Raw genomic sequence first — 17,286 nt, forward strand, 5'->3', positions numbered from 1 at the left:
AGGGAAGTTTGAATCAAGAGCACAAACTTGTGTCTTTCTTGGTTATCCCATTAATCAAAAGGGTTTTAAACTATTAGAGTTGAATACACGGAAAATAATTGTCACTAGAGATGTCCAGTTCTATGAGAACATTTTTTCCTTTACAAAGAATTCCATATCACCTCCATCTATCTTTTCTGTAGCAGATTATGAGACTGTTTCTTTCACTGATGACACACTTCTTTTCAACACAAACTCCACAAACCACACTTTTCCACTTTTAGATATACTACCAGCTTCAGATTCTTCACATTCACAATCAACCCCACCTTCTTCACCAGAAAATCTACCTACAACCAGTACACCACTTCCTAGAAGATAAGATAAAACTAATAAAGGTGTACTTCCAGTTCATTTACAAGATTATTTTTGTAACAATATATTTTTAGCCTAGTCACTGAGTCTTGATTTGCATCTTCTGTTGCACCTAATTTTATTTTTTTTGCTGGACTCTCTTTATCAAATCAACTCATTCTTGAATCAGTGTCTAAAATCAAAGAACCAACTAGTTATTACCAGGCATCTACTAATTCATATTGGTGCAGTGCTATGGATGATGAACTAGCAACTCTACAGTCCAGCCACACTTGGGATGTGGTTCCACTTCCACCTGGAAGAAAGGCTTTACCTTGAAAATGGGTTTACAAGGTAAAGCATCATGCAGATGGATCACTTGAGAGGCTAAAATTTAGGCTGGTCATAAGAGGGGACATCCAAAAGGAAGAGGTAGATTTCAATAAAACCTTCTCCCTTGTAGTCAAAATGAGTACAATTAGATGCATTTTGTCTGTGGCTGCTAAAAGGCATTGGGACATTTCTCAATTTGATGTTAAAAATACTTTCTTGCAAGGAGATTTGCAAGAAGAAGTGTATATGAAGTTTCCACCTGGTTTGTCTTCTCTTGATCCTAATTTGGTGTGAAAACTCAACAAATCACTTTATGGTTTGAGACAAGCTTCTAGGCAATGGTATACCAAACTTGCAGGTGCTCTTAATTTCAAAGGTTACAGTACTTCTCTTAATGACTATTTTCTATTTTTCAAAAAGAGTGGTTCTTTGATATCTACTGTAGCTGTCTACGTCGATGATATCCTCATTACAGGTATTGACACCAAAGAGATTAAGTGTCTCAAACAGTTTCTTCATTCTGAATTCAAAATCAAAGACCTAGGACTTCTACATTACTTTCTGGGAATGAAAATTTTAAGGGAAGATCATGGAATTATCATCAGTCAAAGGAAATATACCTTTGATTTGCTTCAAGAGTTTGACATTTCTCATCTGCATCCTGTATCATCTCCGATGGATCCTTCTTGTAAACTTTCTGAATCATCAGGAACACCCATGTCAGATCCTTCTGTTTACGGGCATTTGATTGGCAAGTTAAATTATTTAACTCATACCAGGCCAGATCTATGCTATGCAGTATTGACATTAAGTCAATATAGGTAAACTCCCTGCGATATACATTTCACAGCAGCTTTAAAGGTTCTGCGTTACCTGAAAGGACATTCTTATCGAGGGATCTTCTTATCCGCCTCTCCATCTTTCTCCCTCAATGTATTTTGCTATGCGGATTTGGCGTCTTTTCCAGATTCTCATCGATCGATCAGTGGGTTTTTCATCTTTATGGGAGGTTCTCCTATTTTTTGGAAATCCAAGAAGCAAGCATTTGTGTTTCTTTCATCAGTTGAAGCAGAATATCGATCGATGAGATGATTAGTTGCGGAGCTCACTTGGTTAACTCACTTACTGTCTGATCTATCAGTTCCACCGAATTTGCTGATACCCGTTCGTTCTGACAGTCAAACAACGATTCATATCGCAAGAAATCTCGTATTTCACGAATGCACAAAACATGTGGAGCTAGTTTGTCATTTCGTTCGGCAACAATTTCTTTCCGGGCTCATTTCTCTTCACAATCTCCCTTCAAACGATCAACTTGCCGACATATTCACAAAGTCCCTTTCTGGACCATTGCACCACCGTCTTCTTGCCAAGATGGGACTCACTTCGATCCCCTCCATCTTGAGGGGGGATATTGAGAATAAAGGAAGAGCGTCATTCGATCCAAACAAGAAAGATTCATTTGTTAGACGAAATAAACATTTGGGCCGAAATAAATATTTTCAGTAGCAAACAAGAACATGGGCCAACTTAGAATAGAAGGTTACTTTATTTTGGCTTAGAAGAAAAGTTTCTTCTTTTATATTTAGTATTTGTAATTTCATTGTTTAGCTTAGAAGGGAAGATTCTTTCTTTAGTTTAGCTTGCATAAATAAAGGTCATTGACTAGAAATTTCCAAACTTTGTTCCAACTTTTTCTACATTCTATCGAGGTTATTTTCCGGCTGTCACACCCCTCTCTTTCACCGCATCCGACCCCCCGCTAGGGAGTTGGTTTTGGAGAAAAATGGGTCTTTCCAATTAAAGTGACGTTTTGAAAAGGGATTATTTTATTTACAGAGTCGCCACTTGGAATTGAGTTTGGGTGTTCCAAGTCACCTTATTGAATCCCTATTCAAAAAGAAAATGACTCTTTAATTTTATTTTTCGATCTGCGAACTAGAAATCCGGATAAGGAATTCTGTTGACCGAGGGGAAGGTGTTAGGCACCCCTCGAGTCCCGTGGTTCTAGCACGGTCGCTTTAATGACTTACGTCCGGCTTAAATTAAAACCCCCTTTTTTTTTTTTTAGGATTTATAATATTTGTCAACCTAAAAGTTGTTTGCCTCCCGCTTTTAATTTATTTTGAAATTATTTATTATATTGACGTGTGGTTTACCGATAGTAGTACTTTTCGGCCTCACCACAAATTTTGGCACGTTTCTCGTGCCTTTACAGTATTTATAAGTCGTCCCCATTTTCGTAGTCTAACTGAGCCCCCCATAGGTTTAAAATCTACCCACCTAATTCTATCGATTTCAAACAGTAAGTCAATTTATTATAACGAATGGTCGGTAGCAGGGCTTTCCAACTTATCGTTAATTTTTGCTTATATGTTAAACTTTAAATTTTCTTTTGATCAAACCTAAACTCATTTTTCTTTTTTTTTTTTTCAAATTTTCAATGAGTCTTGAAATAATTCACAACTCGCCTCGTTATCTCACAAATTGATTTCCCTCTTTCTTTTATCATTTATGACATGTCTTGAGTAAATTCGTAATTCATATCTCTCAATCTCATTCTAATTAATGAAAGGGTCTTATATTTTTAACCAGAAATGGGTTAGTTTGAAATTTATGAATTAACACAAAATCCAACTAGTTAGCAACACAAACAGAGAAAGATCGAATCGCGTTCGATTTTTTGGACACAAACATGGAATATAAACAATAGTAATCGAACTGATTAAGATATGATTAATATCCACTATATGGTTGTAAGTTTCATGTTTTTTTTTTCTTTTTAAGAAACAAAATCGTTTGAATCACGTCTTTATCATCAATTCATACAACATGAACTTCAAAAAAAAAATTTTAAAAAAAATGAAAAAATCGTATATTCCTAAACCAAGCAAACATGAATTTATTCTTTAATCAAATTAGTTTTAACGCATGAAAACATTTAACATTAGAAAGAAAATAAAATAAATAATCATTCTAAAAATGCATTCTATTTCTACATCATGAACTTAAATCTGGACATGGCAAAAACTAAAACATATATACATAGAAAAAAAGTTAATAAATAAACATGTAGTTGTATAAGTGCGAACAAATATGAGATTGCCGACTTCAATTTCCAGGGACAGGTTAATAATTCACACATAAAGATAGTTCTATATTATCTTTAGGATCTAATACTAGAAAAAGTATTGTCTTCTCCATTAAAAAGTAATTAACAACAGTTCACTTAATAGTCCAAACAAAGTTGAAACACGTTTAGCATTTAATATGCATCAAATTCATACACAACTTTTAAATGCGAAAAAAAATAAATTTAAACATGCAACTAAAATTAAAAGCTCACATATACATAATAAATTTTACGTAACAAATAACAATGAAATCTGTTAAATAACTTTTGGTCATGCTTTGATTCACATTAACACTTAAATAACTAGTACAGATTTGATATGAACCTCGGTGATGAATTATTCCGAATGAAGAACGAAAACGTCGTCACCGGAAACTCGAACGGTACTCCAAACTCTTCTTCTCTTCCGTTTGTGTGTGTGTTTGTAGTATAGTGGTGTATTGGTTTTTTTTCTTTTTTTTTTTTTTTCGTGTGTGTGTATATGTGATTGGTGGTAGTATGTAATGGTAGTATGTAGTATAGTGTAGTGCTTTTGTGTGTGCAGATATCCTAGTCATGCATGTGTATAGTAGTAGTGCCTATATATAGTAGTAGTAGTGTTTTTGTTTTGTAGTTTCCGTGTGTGTGTGTATATCATATGTAGTGTAGTGGTGGTGTCTGTAGTTGTGGTAGTGTGGGGGGATAGTGGGGGAGGTTGATTAGGAGTGGGGGATTGTGGGTGGTTTGGGTAGATTTAGGATTTGACTTCTTTTTTTTTTTTTTTTTTTAAATAAATAAATAAGTAATAAAAATAAATAAATAAAAACTTATTTTAATATGACTTTATTTTGTAGTTTTCCAAACTTTAAAAGCAATCTTGTAAAAATAAGATAAAAATTAAATGTATATATTAAACACTAAATGACATAAAACATTTAGTTTGGTCAAAAATTAGGTGTTTACACCGGCTTATCAATCTTTTTCACCTAATTCGAATGAGCACCTAACACATGCATTAAGAGGTTTAAAGAGAAAATTTCCTTCTCAGGACTCGAATTTGAAATATTTTTTGATGTATTTATTTAAGTTTACCAGGTTTTTGTAAGCCAACTTTTTTTTTTTTTTTTTTTGGAACTTAAGTACTTTTGTTTGAGTATAGACGGTATTATTTGTGATGTAAACTAACACTATTTTATATAATTTATATATGGTTCGTAAAATTATTTTTTAAAAAATAAACTGATAGAAAGAAAATTTTTCCATATTTGTTGACTTTCTTTGAACTAAACTTTCCATATTTGTTTTAATTTTTTTGTTGACTTTCTTTGAACAAAACTTTAATTTCCATGAAATAAAATTTTCCTTTTTGCCATTTGGAGAAATTAAATAAGGAATTTGTAACTTATACTACAAATTCAAACGATCTATAATTTATTAAAGGCTAGTAAGCTTCTATATATGTAATACACATAAAAATTTATTTTGTAATTCTTCAAGCTTAGATTTTTGTAGACAAGTTTTTGCTTTGTCTTGAGGTTCATAAAAACCTTTTTCTTCACTTGATTTCTCTTTTTAATTCTCACACATAGTTTTTTTTTACACCATCAGGTTAAGTTGACAGTTCTTCTTGGTATAATATGAAATATAGATTTCCTCTTTTTAGTTCTCACATTTTTACTTGTTATCGTTGTTTTTTATTGCATGCAGCGTGATATTATATATTCACTGGTCCTCGTTTTGATTTTAAATTATGTGCACTAATAGTGTATACGTAACTTTTTGCACCATTAAGTTAAGTTGATCTACGATAACATATAATTCTTCATGGTATAACATGAAATATATGTAAATTCTCTCTTCTTTTTTTTTTTTTCTTTCCCTCTTCATTCCTTGTTAATTGTTAATTTTTACATTTAGGACTAGTGTATTTTGCATGATTTTTGATAATATTCATCCTTGTTTTTATTTATTTTTTATTTTTTTAAACGTTGGTGTTTGTTGTGTTGCAGTGTAGAAACATGGAAAAAATAGTTTTGAGGTGGTTTGCAATTATTTTCCAATTTTTATTGCTTGTCAATGGTTCAAGGGTGCACCATGCTAGGTATTATATTAAAAACTCACCCATTTTCTTACTATTATCATGAAACATTCAAAAGTCTCCGTTTCAAATAAGTCGAGTTCTGCGATATGAATTTTCTGTCTAAATAGAGATGTGATGACTAGTCTAAATAGAGACATGATAATTCATATAGCCGATTCTAACTTGTTTGACACTGAGACATTATTATTATTATTATTATTATTATTATTATTATTATTTATTTTGAATCGATCACTTGAATTAAATTATCGAATAATTTTTAATTAATTTTTTTTTCTTTTTTGTGGAATTACAGGAATACTTCAGCCAATGAAAGTCGAAAGCTACAACAAGTTTCTCATCCAGTCACAATGACTATCACAAGTAGCCAAGTAAACACTAAATTTTTCGACACGATTATATAATTTTTTTTAAGTATGTAATCGACGTACCGTACGTGATTATATATTGTCTTAATTAATATTTATGTTTTACCATGGACCTAATATTTTTTTTTGGTTAGAAATTGACCTAATATTGGTATCACTTGTTCCTAAGAAGTATTCACTAATTAAGTTGTTATAATTTAAAACTATATATAATTTTGAAGATAATTTCTTGAAAGATATTTTTGACTAATTTTATTTGCTAATTTTTTACTAACTTATTTTATCAGGTGGTAATTGATAATGGCATTGTGCAACTTTCTCTAACTAATCCCATTGGATCTATTTTGGGGGTTAAATATAATGGAGTTGATAATCTTCTTGAACCATTGCAAGAAACACAAAGGGAGTAAGCTAAAACTTTATTTATTTATTTATTTATTTATTTTTCACTGATTGTTGTAAAATGTTTTTTCTATTATTAATTTGTTATGTACGAAAAATTATACTGTTTATATATGGTTAATATTTTTTTTTTATATATATATATATATATAGTTAATGGTATATTATAAACTCTTATACTTTTCAGACTCACCTATAAAATAACATTAGATATGTTGTAAGCTTTCTTCGACAGAGAATTACATTTTTTATATATGATTAAGATTATTTTTTTATAGTGATGGTATATTATAAACCCTTATAGTAAAAAAAACTTCTGATTCCATCACTACCCAGATCCACCTATCAAATTACATAACATCGGTAATTAAGTAATTTCTTTTTTCTTTGAATTAAAATTGCAGGTATTGGGATACTATGTGGAGCGGTAATTTTGACATGTAAGAATTTTTTTTAAAAAAATATTTTTACTTATTTTATATTCTTCAACTCAATAACGTAACATAAATACTTTTAACATTTTTGCAAAATAATTTTATGTACATTTTTCTTGATTTTTTGGCAGGCTATTTGGATCAAAATTTATTGTGATCATACAAAATAAAAACATGGTTGAAGTTTCTTTCAAAAAAATATATGATCCTAAGAATCCTAACAGTCCTCCTCTAAACGTTGACAAAAGGTGAGATTATATTTTAGAAAATTAATTAGTAGTACTTTCTATAATATAATATGTTCAAATTATATGAAAAAGGATGAACCAGTTGCGTTCGTGTGGTATATAGGTCACAGGTTAAAGTATGTTGCCTATATCATACCTTTTGGAGTATTGTCTGGTCCTTCCACGAACCTTGCATGCATGAGAGCATTGCTTTGTGCATCGAGCTGACGTGAATTATTATATGAAAAAAATGTTGATTTGTGTTGTGAAAAAAATATATAGGTACGTGGTGCTACGTAGGAGTTCTGGATTTTATTCATATGGAATATTTGAACATTTAAAAGGATGGCCAGATCCAAGTTTGGGTGATGCTAGAATTGCTATTAAACTCAGCAAGTCTCTGTAAGTTTTATTTATCACCCTTCAAATATTAATATTTAATTTATTGCCTTCATAAGTTACTAGGTCTCTCTATAATAGTCATCACTGTGCTCTTTCACGACCGATATAATAATTTTATTATAAATGTTTCAAACAAGCAAATGTTTAAAATTTTATCGAGAATTCCTTTATAAATTAAAGGGCAATATTTCTTATATATTGGATATTAACTTTGTGTATATAATTTTTTTTTTATTATTATTAGGTTTAATTTTATGGCAATAGCAGACGATAGGCAAAGGCAAATGCCAACAGAAGAGGATCGTATAAATGGCCAAGTACTTGATTATGTAGAAGCTGTTAAACTTACAAATCCATCCAACCCTAGATTCAAAGACGAGGTAAAATATTCTTATCGAGTTTCTGTTCTGTACACTATTAATATAAAAAGTATGAAATAATAATTTTTTATATCATGTATATATAATCTTTTATGCTGTTAATGTATATAACTTAAACACTTACTAATTTAAGTTTCTTGTTTTCCTTTTAGGTTGATGACAAGTATCAATATTCAGATGAAATGAGAAATATTAAAGTACATGGTTGGATAAGTGATAAACCACACATGGGGTTTTGGGTAATTTCACCAAGTTATGAATATTGCAATGGTGGACCTGTGAAGCAAGATCTTACTTCTCATGTTGGTCCAACATCACTGGCTGTAAGTATATATATATATTTTTAGCTACAAATTATCTTATAATACAAAGATTTTTTTTTAAAAAAAACTTGTATAAACTGATAGTATAACGGATTTTTATACTATTGTAAATAGAGAACTCCGTGAAAAGCGATATATATGTTATGAACTTCGAATTTGACAATGTAACGAATTCTTACGTGGCATGTCAATGCATGTATAAAAGTTTAGCTGTACGAAAATTGATGTATACAACTACTATTACTACAAAAAAAAAGAGCGAATTTTTGAGTTTCGCCTGACAGTCATGTTAGAAATATGAGATTTTCGATTAATAGTCTGTTGAAAATGTTTTCGATGAGTCAATTTTCGATGGCCTATGTTAGAAATTTGTGTCTTTCATAGTAGTAGTATTGTAAGTGAAATTATTATAAATGTTTTGAGCAATTTACATTTTTTTCTACAGATATTTTTCAGAGGACATTATGCAGGGCCAGATTTAGGAGTTTCATTAACAAATGGAGAGGGATGGACTAAAGTTTTTGGGCCTGTATTTTTCTATGTTAATTCTGATTCTAGCAATGATCATATCATACTTTGGGAAGATGCTAAAAGAAAGGTAATTAACTAATTAATCTTCATTAACAATATTGTTAAAAGCGGAAGCGTGGTGCACTAAAGCTCCTGCTATATATGAGCGGGATATGGGGAAGGACCAGATGACAAGGGTAGTCTATTTTACTGTGACCTCCTGATCACATGACGACAATTTTACCTGTCACTTAATTAAATTCTATGAGTGGACACTAAAATTTTGTCAATTTTGCAGATGAATGAAGAAACAAACAAATGGCCCTATAATTTCCCTGCATCACCAGAATATCTTCATGCAGATCAACGTGGCTCAGTTAGTGGTCAATTATTGGTTAATGACTGGTAATTATTTTTTTTAAAAAAAAATTCTTAGTTATTCTATAATTAGTTGTTGAGTTAACGAAAATAGAGTTTAACTTTTATACACTAGAAGTATAAACAATCAAAAAGTTCTAAATATGCCCCTCGTACTATATTTGAACTTTTTTATTGTTTGGAATGCGTTAATTTGCATAATTCTTCACACTGTCGATGTGTATAAATTAGATTATTTATATAATTTAATATAATTTTCAATAAATATCTAATTTTAGGTACATAAACAAAGATGCTTTTCCTGCAAAAAGTACATATATTGGACTTGCCAACCCTGGGGATGTTGGATCTTGGCAAAGTGATACCAAGGTAATGTCTTTTTTGTCTAAATTTTTATTTTAAACGATAGCTACAATATATATTCAGTGTAGTTATAAAAAGTGAAATTTATAGAGGGTAGAATGTATGTACACTGTACCTCTATATTTATACTTCAATATATGGTTATATGTAAAATTAATATTTTTTTTTAATTAATTATGTTATTTTATTTATTAATTTATTTATTGTTGATAGGGTTATCAATTTTGGATTCAAACTGATGAATTGGGTAACTTCATGATAAATAACGTTAGACCTGGAATTTATGGATTATATTCTTGGGTTCCTGGAGTTCTGGGAGAATACAAGTTCTCTTCTTATGTTGAAGTTACACCAGGTATTCTATCTGTTTCATTTTATATGACGTTACACCAGATATTCTATTTATTTCATTTTATATAACGGTATTTAATTAAGTAAGAAAATTGACTTTAGCCATGTGCTTATGGTATTCTTAGAATTTCTGAACTTAATATACAATAGTGTTTTTGTAACTAGATCTTTTCACGAGGATTTTATCGTTTTAGAGTTACGTGATTCTAAATTAATAATTTATTTATATTAAATAATTAATAACTAGTCATTATCTAATATATTTTCTAAAGGATGATATTGTAATATTATTTTATTATTTATTATTTTTTAAGGTGCGTAAAAAATTAATTGTGGACAAATAAAAATGAACTGACGAAATATGATGCAATTTCTAACCTAAATGATTTAATTGTTGCAGGAAGTGAAACAGCTTTGGGTCAAATTATTTTTGAAGCAATAAGAAATGGTCCACCTTTATGGGAAATTGGATTTCCAGATAGAAGTGCTGCTGAATTTTTTATACCTGATCCATTGCCTGGATTTGAAAATCATTTGTACACTAACACTACTGTACATAAGTAAGTTTCAATTAATTAATTCTGATTTTTTCTACGTGCATAGGTAAAGTTATCTCCTCTGTGTAACCAATAAGGTCAGGGGTTTAAGCTTTCTGAAAATAGTCGGCCACTAATGCGTGTTAGTATTAGGTAGACTGTCTACGTTAGATCCTTTGGGATGCGACCCATCTTTAAACCTTCTGTGACTAATTCGTCATGGGTCCTAGCTCTTTGTAAGAAGTGTGTGAGCCACTAATGCTTGCATTATGGTAGGTTGTCTACATCACATTTCTTGAGATGCGACCTTTCTACGAACCTTGTGTGATAGATAGGTCATGGGTCCTAGCTCGCTATAAGAGGCGGGCGAGCCACTAATGCTTGCATTAGGGTAGGTTGTCTACATCACACCCCTTGAGATGCGACCCTTATACGAACATTGTGCGACCAATAGGTCATGGGTCCTAGCTCGCTGTAAACAGCATGTAAGTCACTGATACTTGCATTAGAGTAGGTCTATCTATATAACACCCTTTGAGGTGCGGTTCGATCTTCCTCGGTCCTTGTGTGAATGTGGAACACTTTTGCATAGAACCGTTTATTTTATTTATTTTCTTTGAATTTCATTATAATGATTTCTTGTTAATTACAGGTTCAGACAATATGGTTTATGGGATCGTTACAGTGATTTATATCCTAACGGAGACTTAATATACAAAGTTGGTGTTAGTGATTTTCGAAAAGATTGGTTCTTTGCCCATGTAAACAGGTAATTAATTTAGATAATATTGTTTCTTTAACTATTTATCTGTCTAGTTTATCTTTAATAATCATATATAATTCCATTTTTTTAATTTTTTTAAATATTAATTGCATGAGAAATAAAGACAAGAGTTATTCACCAACAACATGGCAAATTTCATTTGATCTTAAAAGTGTGGATAGTGCAACTTATTATCTTCATATAGCTTTGGCTTCTGCATCTTATGCCCATTTGCAAGTACGTAACCTTCATCTCTACTCTCACTAATTAAGGAAAATTTTTTAGAGAAAATTTTGTGAAAATCAAATATCAAATGAGTTTAAGTTTTATGTACTAACGATTTATAAATACGTAATCGAGTCACGTAATTGAAAATTAAATATGCTTAGTCAAATATTACAAAAGATTATAATTCGAATTTACTAACAAGGAACAAAAATGTTATTATCCCTTACATGTAGTAACTTTATTTGTCCTTTACATCTTCATAACAATATAGGTAATTTTTTTTTTTTTTTAATTTTTTTTTATTTATTTATTTATAGGTGTGGATAAATAATCCATCAAGACAAAGGCCATGGTTTGATTCATCACAAATTGGGAAGAGTAATGCAATAGCAAGACATGGAATTCATGGATTATATACACTTTTCAATATTGAATTTCCAGGGACACAACTTCATATTGGTGAAAATATAATTTATTTGAAGCAAGCATCAGTTAATGGCCCTTTTAATGGATTCATGTATGATTATATTCGTCTCGAAGGCTCTTTACCATGACAGAAAAAAGGGATTTTGATAATAATTAGAATATTGATATTTTCCCCAATAAGAGTATACATAATTTTTTAAAATATAGTTAGTCATGATATTTTTATTCAGATACTCATTTTTTTTTTTTTTTTAGAATGGATATTGTTCTTGAGAATAATGTTTATTTTACCATAGTCTAATAAAATTTTTCTCTTTTCATTGATATTTTGTTTTATTTGTTTGGTTATCTTCTAATGTAGCTAATACATATGCTTTTGTGTTTCGAACTTGCTAGTTTGATTTTCTCCTTTAAAATTTCGTTTAGAAAGGACAAATCAATAAGATCAAGAGGTCACAATTCGAATCAAAGTGTCAGGGATATATGAGTCATCCATTAATACATATATCCAAATACTATATTTACTTCACTAAATTACTAAAACATAATAAATTACATTGATATATATATATATATATATATATATATATAAAGGGTAGTCCGGTGCACTAACGCTATCGTTATGCGCGGTGTCCGGGGAAAGGCTCCACCACAATATATATATATATATATATATAAATATCAGTCAATCAAAAGACGAAATACGCGCACCGAAAAACCTCGAATCGAACCTCAATAACTAGCCACACCAACTCAATAATGAGAAATAATAACACGAACTGACTTGAATCTCGAGAAAGAAATAATAACACGAACTGACTTGAATCCCGAGAAAGAAGAAGTATCACTCAAGTCGAAGACCGATAATGTCAAAAACCAAGAAAATCGTGTTCGAGATCTTAAAAAAAAAAGGCAACAACAGATCGGGAATCAGGGAATTACTAAAGAAACTGAGGAACCCATACTATTCGAGCTCCGGTGAGCTAATAATGGAAATAACCGAGAATAGAATAGTTGGAGCGAAGCTGACCACGCTGTTTTCAGGCGAGTTTCACTGGAAACAGTAGCGGATAGCGACGGCAGGGTCTTTTCGATGGTAAATCCGGCATAACAATGATAGCAATACCCATAGGATGATTTTCAGTCAATTTCCGGTGAGAAAACTCAACGGATCCCCATTTCCGTTACTCCCGATCTCCAATCTCTCTCCATCTCACTTCTCTTCCTCGCGATCTCTCTTCCTTTGAAAAAAATAAAAATCACCTCAATAAAGTTCGAACACGCATGCAGGATGCCCTTTCAGTGGAGAACTTTTAGATCAACTTAAATGTCAATGCACCCAATCAACTTTTTGTTTTAGTGGGTGCTTTTATATGTTTTATACCTATTTTCGTATATGTTCTATGTAATTCTACCTACTCCTCGTCGAATTTGATGGGAGCCGGAGCACCCCGGAAATATATGTAGGTCTGCCCCTGAGGCTATCGAGAAGATCACTAAGTCATTTTTAAAATTTTCTTTCTTGTATGATCATTTAAGTATTGAGAATATCCTGCTAAGGTTACCTATCCCCCTCTCCCCCTACAAGTATGGTCGAGCACTTGGATAACCTGATCAATGAAAAAGCTCACTGATTCTCCAAATAGTACTTATTATCTATAACAAATTAGTAAAACTTACTATCTTATTTAGTTTACTGCATTTATCAGGTCAAAATAATTATTAGGTGAGGTTTGTTCACCTTATAAAGTGGCCCGGAAGTTAGTAATTTTAGGAGTAAGTTAGGTGGAATAAAACGTTAAATTTAGGAGTTATATTTATAGTAGGAGTCTATATACAGAGTAAAGTTACTCTGTTTTCTTTTGTAATTTTAGTCGCCATATTTTCTATGCAAGAAAAAGCTTTCGGCTATTTTATTTTCCTTCACTGTGCTTGTTCTATAACTTTTCCTTCTCAATACATTTGCTATATGGTATCAAAGCAAGGTTGAAGGGAGGAATTCTTTTTTCTTTTCTATCTTCTTGTCTATCAGTTTACTCTGTTGGAGAAGTTTGAAAAGTGTGAAGAGAAAGCTATTGTCGTTTGTAGCAATGGAGGCCTCAAACGGGGGAATACTCAATATGGAATAGAAAAACTTGTAGGCACTAACTACAAGTATTGGAGAATGTGTATGGAAGCATACCTTCAAGGTCAGGATCTGTGGGATTTAATTGTAGGAACTGATTCAATAATCCCAGCCAATACTTCTGAGAATGCCGAATCACAAAGGAAATAGAAGATCAAGTGCGGAAAAGCACTCTTTGCTTTGAGGACTTCTATCAGCAAGGAGTTTATTGATTATGTTCGTGATGTTGTCTCTCCAAAAAAAGTTTAGGACACGTTTGAAAGGCTATTTACCAAGAAAAATACAGCAAAGCTGCAACTATTAGAGAATGAGTTGGCAATGTTACAATAAGGAGGTATGTCTATCTCAGATTACTTTTTGCGAGTTAAAAGTATCTGTGCTGAAATTTCAAAGATTGATCCGGAAGAGAAGATTGGTGAGACGCGCCTACGACGCTATCTTACTCGTGGATTGAAAAAGGAGTACGGTTCTTTTGTCACTTCTATTCAAAGATGGCCGCAACAACCATGTGTTGAGGAATTGGAGAACATGTTTTCTAATCAAGAAGCTTTAGCTAAACAAATGGCTAAGAATCTTGAAACTGATGATGTTCTATTTTCTAAAGAGAAGTCGAACAAAAAGAATACATCAACTTGGAACAAAAATAATGAAGAAAAAACAACCACGGAAAAAGGTGGAAATTCACATAATAACAAGAAGTACTACAGATGTGGGAAAATAGGGCACATCAAGAAAAAACGTCGAGTAAAACTTTCTAAAGCCAATGTTGTGTGCACCAATGACGGAGATGAGCAAATGAAATGGGAACAATGTTTTAGCATCGAAGCTGTTGAACAAAAGTCAGCACAAAATTTTGTCAATTATGCTAACAACAATAAGAGGGAAGAGTGGATCGTTGATTCAAGGTGCTCTCATCATGTCACTAGAGATGATTCTCTATTCTTGGAGATACGAGAACATCATGGAGATCGAGTCATTATCACAGCAGATAACTCGACATATCCAGTAGCAAAAGAAGGAGTTGTGACGATTGAGGTTGCTGATGATAAATCCAAAAGTATCAAGTTACAGGACGTTTATCATGTTCCATGTTTGAAGAAAAATCTAGGCTCTGTTCCTCAAATTACTAATTCTAGAAAATATGTATTGTTTGGTCCTACTGATGTAAAGGTGCTTGAAAAGGTAAACGAAATATCTGCTGATATTATTTTTACTGGCGAGAGGAAAGGTTCTTTGTTTGTTATGTCAACAGGTGAAGCTTATGTAAAGAAGACAAGCCAAACTGATAGTGCCGCAATTTGGCAAGCTCGGTTGGGTCATGTGGGCTACCAAATATTGCAACAGATTTTTTCTAGAAATTTGGTAGATGGCATGCCAACTTTGAAGAATGTGTGCGAAGACGTGATTTGTCAAGGCTTCCAATATGGAAAATCTCATTGTTTTTTTTTCAAAAGGTCATCAAATCAGAGAAACGTTCTGTTTGAATTGGTTCATACAGACTTGATGGGACCAACAAGAACACCAAGTTAGCGGACATCGCTATGTTATGGTGCTGGTGGATGATCACTCTAGGTTCACTTGGGTGAAATTTTTGAAAGAGAAGAGCGAAGCATTGTCTAAGTTTGTGGAGTTCAAAAATGTTGTTGCAAATGAGTTCGGGAAGAAGATAAAATGTCTTCGTAGTGATAATGGTGGAGAATTTATGTCAGATGACTTCTTCCAGTACTGTCATGACAACACAATTCTTCGTCAAATGACTTGTCCAAATACTCCTCAGAGAATGGAGTTGCGGAAAGAAAGCTTGCTTATCTTACTTCAGTTTGTCTTTAATGGCTGCATGACCAGAATCTTCCTCGAGAGCTTTGGGCAGAAGCTATTCAATGTGGATTCCATGTGACAAGTAGGCTGCTTCCTTGGCCAGGTACACAGAAATCGCCTTTTGAACTTTTATACAGTCAGAAGCCAAATGTGAACTATTTTCGGGTTTTTGGTTCTACTTGTTATGTTCATGTTCCCAGAAATAATAGAACCAAACTTGATCTGAAAGCAAGAAAATGTGTATTTGTTGGTTATGATTCTTATAGGAAGGGCTGTAGATGCATGGATCCAAAGACAAACAGGTTTACCATTTCTAGAGACATGGTATTTGATGAAACGTCATCTTTGTTTTCTTGTCAAAAGCTTGTTGTTCTGGGTGATGATCAAGATAATATGGAGTTATTATTTCCTAAAATAGATGTGTTATCACCTTGTAGTGAAGAGGGAGAAAGTGTATCTCCAAATCAGAATATTTCAGAAGTGTCATCTCCAAGTTAGAACATTTCAAACTTAAAAGTTATTCCGTGACCTCGTGTTTCTTTACAGGAGCACTAACTACGGAAGAACCATTAAGTTATGAAGAAGCAAAGAGCTGTCCACATTGGGAAAGAGCGATGCAAGAAGAGATTGACGCTTTAGAAAAGAATGAAACTTGGGAATTGGTACCCAAACCAGAAAAATGCAATCCAGTCACTTGCAAATGGGTATTTCGCTTGAAGAAAAAATCTGATGGTACCATTGATAGGTTTAAAGCTCGTCTAGTTGCTCGTGGGTTTTCTCAAAATTATGGATTGGATTATGAGAAGACGTTTAGTCTGGTAGCGAAGATGGTGACAGTAAGGTCACTTATTTCGCTAGCTGCTTTCAAAAGTTGGAAACTGTGGCAGCTTGATATACAGAATGCATTTCTTTACGGAGAGTTGGATCGAGTAGTATTTATGGAGCAACCTCATGGCTTTGCATATAAGCAGTTTTCAAGTTATGTTTGTCGTTGGAAGAAAGCTCTATATGGCCTCAAGCAAGCACCACGAGCTTGGTATGGTAAAGTTGCTCAATACCTTATCTTTTGTGGTTTTAGAGTATCTGATTCAGATTCTAGTTTATTTATAAAATTAGAATAAAATGCATATCTTCTGATATTAATATACGTTGATGATATGATAATAACTGGAGAGAATGAATTAGAAATTTCTAATCTAAGGAAAGACTTATCTGTTCTTTTTGAGATAAAAAATTTGGGGCAAATTGGATGTTTTCTTGGTCTGGAAGTGGAAAAATCAGATCGAGACTACTTTGTTTCTCAGAAAGATTATGCGGAGAGTCTCTTAGAACGTTTCATCATGGGGGGAGTCGAAAGAAAAGACTACTCCAAT

The 17,286-nt window shown here is 32.3% G+C and overlaps 1 protein-coding gene across 1 annotated transcript; it reads left to right on the forward strand.

The window, feature by feature from the left end:
* The first annotated feature begins 801 nt into the window (after positions 1-801).
* Positions 802-12,098, forward strand: LOC107849981. Its single transcript, XM_047401057.1, has 19 exons — positions 802-928; positions 1,025-1,417; positions 1,517-1,675; positions 1,808-2,130; positions 5,788-5,879; positions 6,175-6,250; positions 7,054-7,076; positions 7,215-7,331; positions 7,593-7,712; positions 7,957-8,092; positions 8,245-8,415; positions 8,861-9,013; positions 9,224-9,330; positions 9,582-9,672; positions 9,880-10,021; positions 10,418-10,577; positions 11,206-11,322; positions 11,433-11,553; positions 11,862-12,098. The coding sequence occupies exons 1-19, from the start codon at positions 802-804 to the stop codon at positions 12,096-12,098; spliced, it is 2,865 nt and encodes a 954-aa protein (XP_047257013.1).
* The last annotated feature ends 5,188 nt before the right edge of the window (positions 12,099-17,286 follow it).

The sequence above is a fragment of the Capsicum annuum genome, chromosome 12, assembly GCF_002878395.1.
Source record: "Capsicum annuum cultivar UCD-10X-F1 chromosome 12, UCD10Xv1.1, whole genome shotgun sequence".
Lineage (NCBI taxonomy): Eukaryota > Viridiplantae > Streptophyta > Magnoliopsida > Solanales > Solanaceae > Capsicum > Capsicum annuum.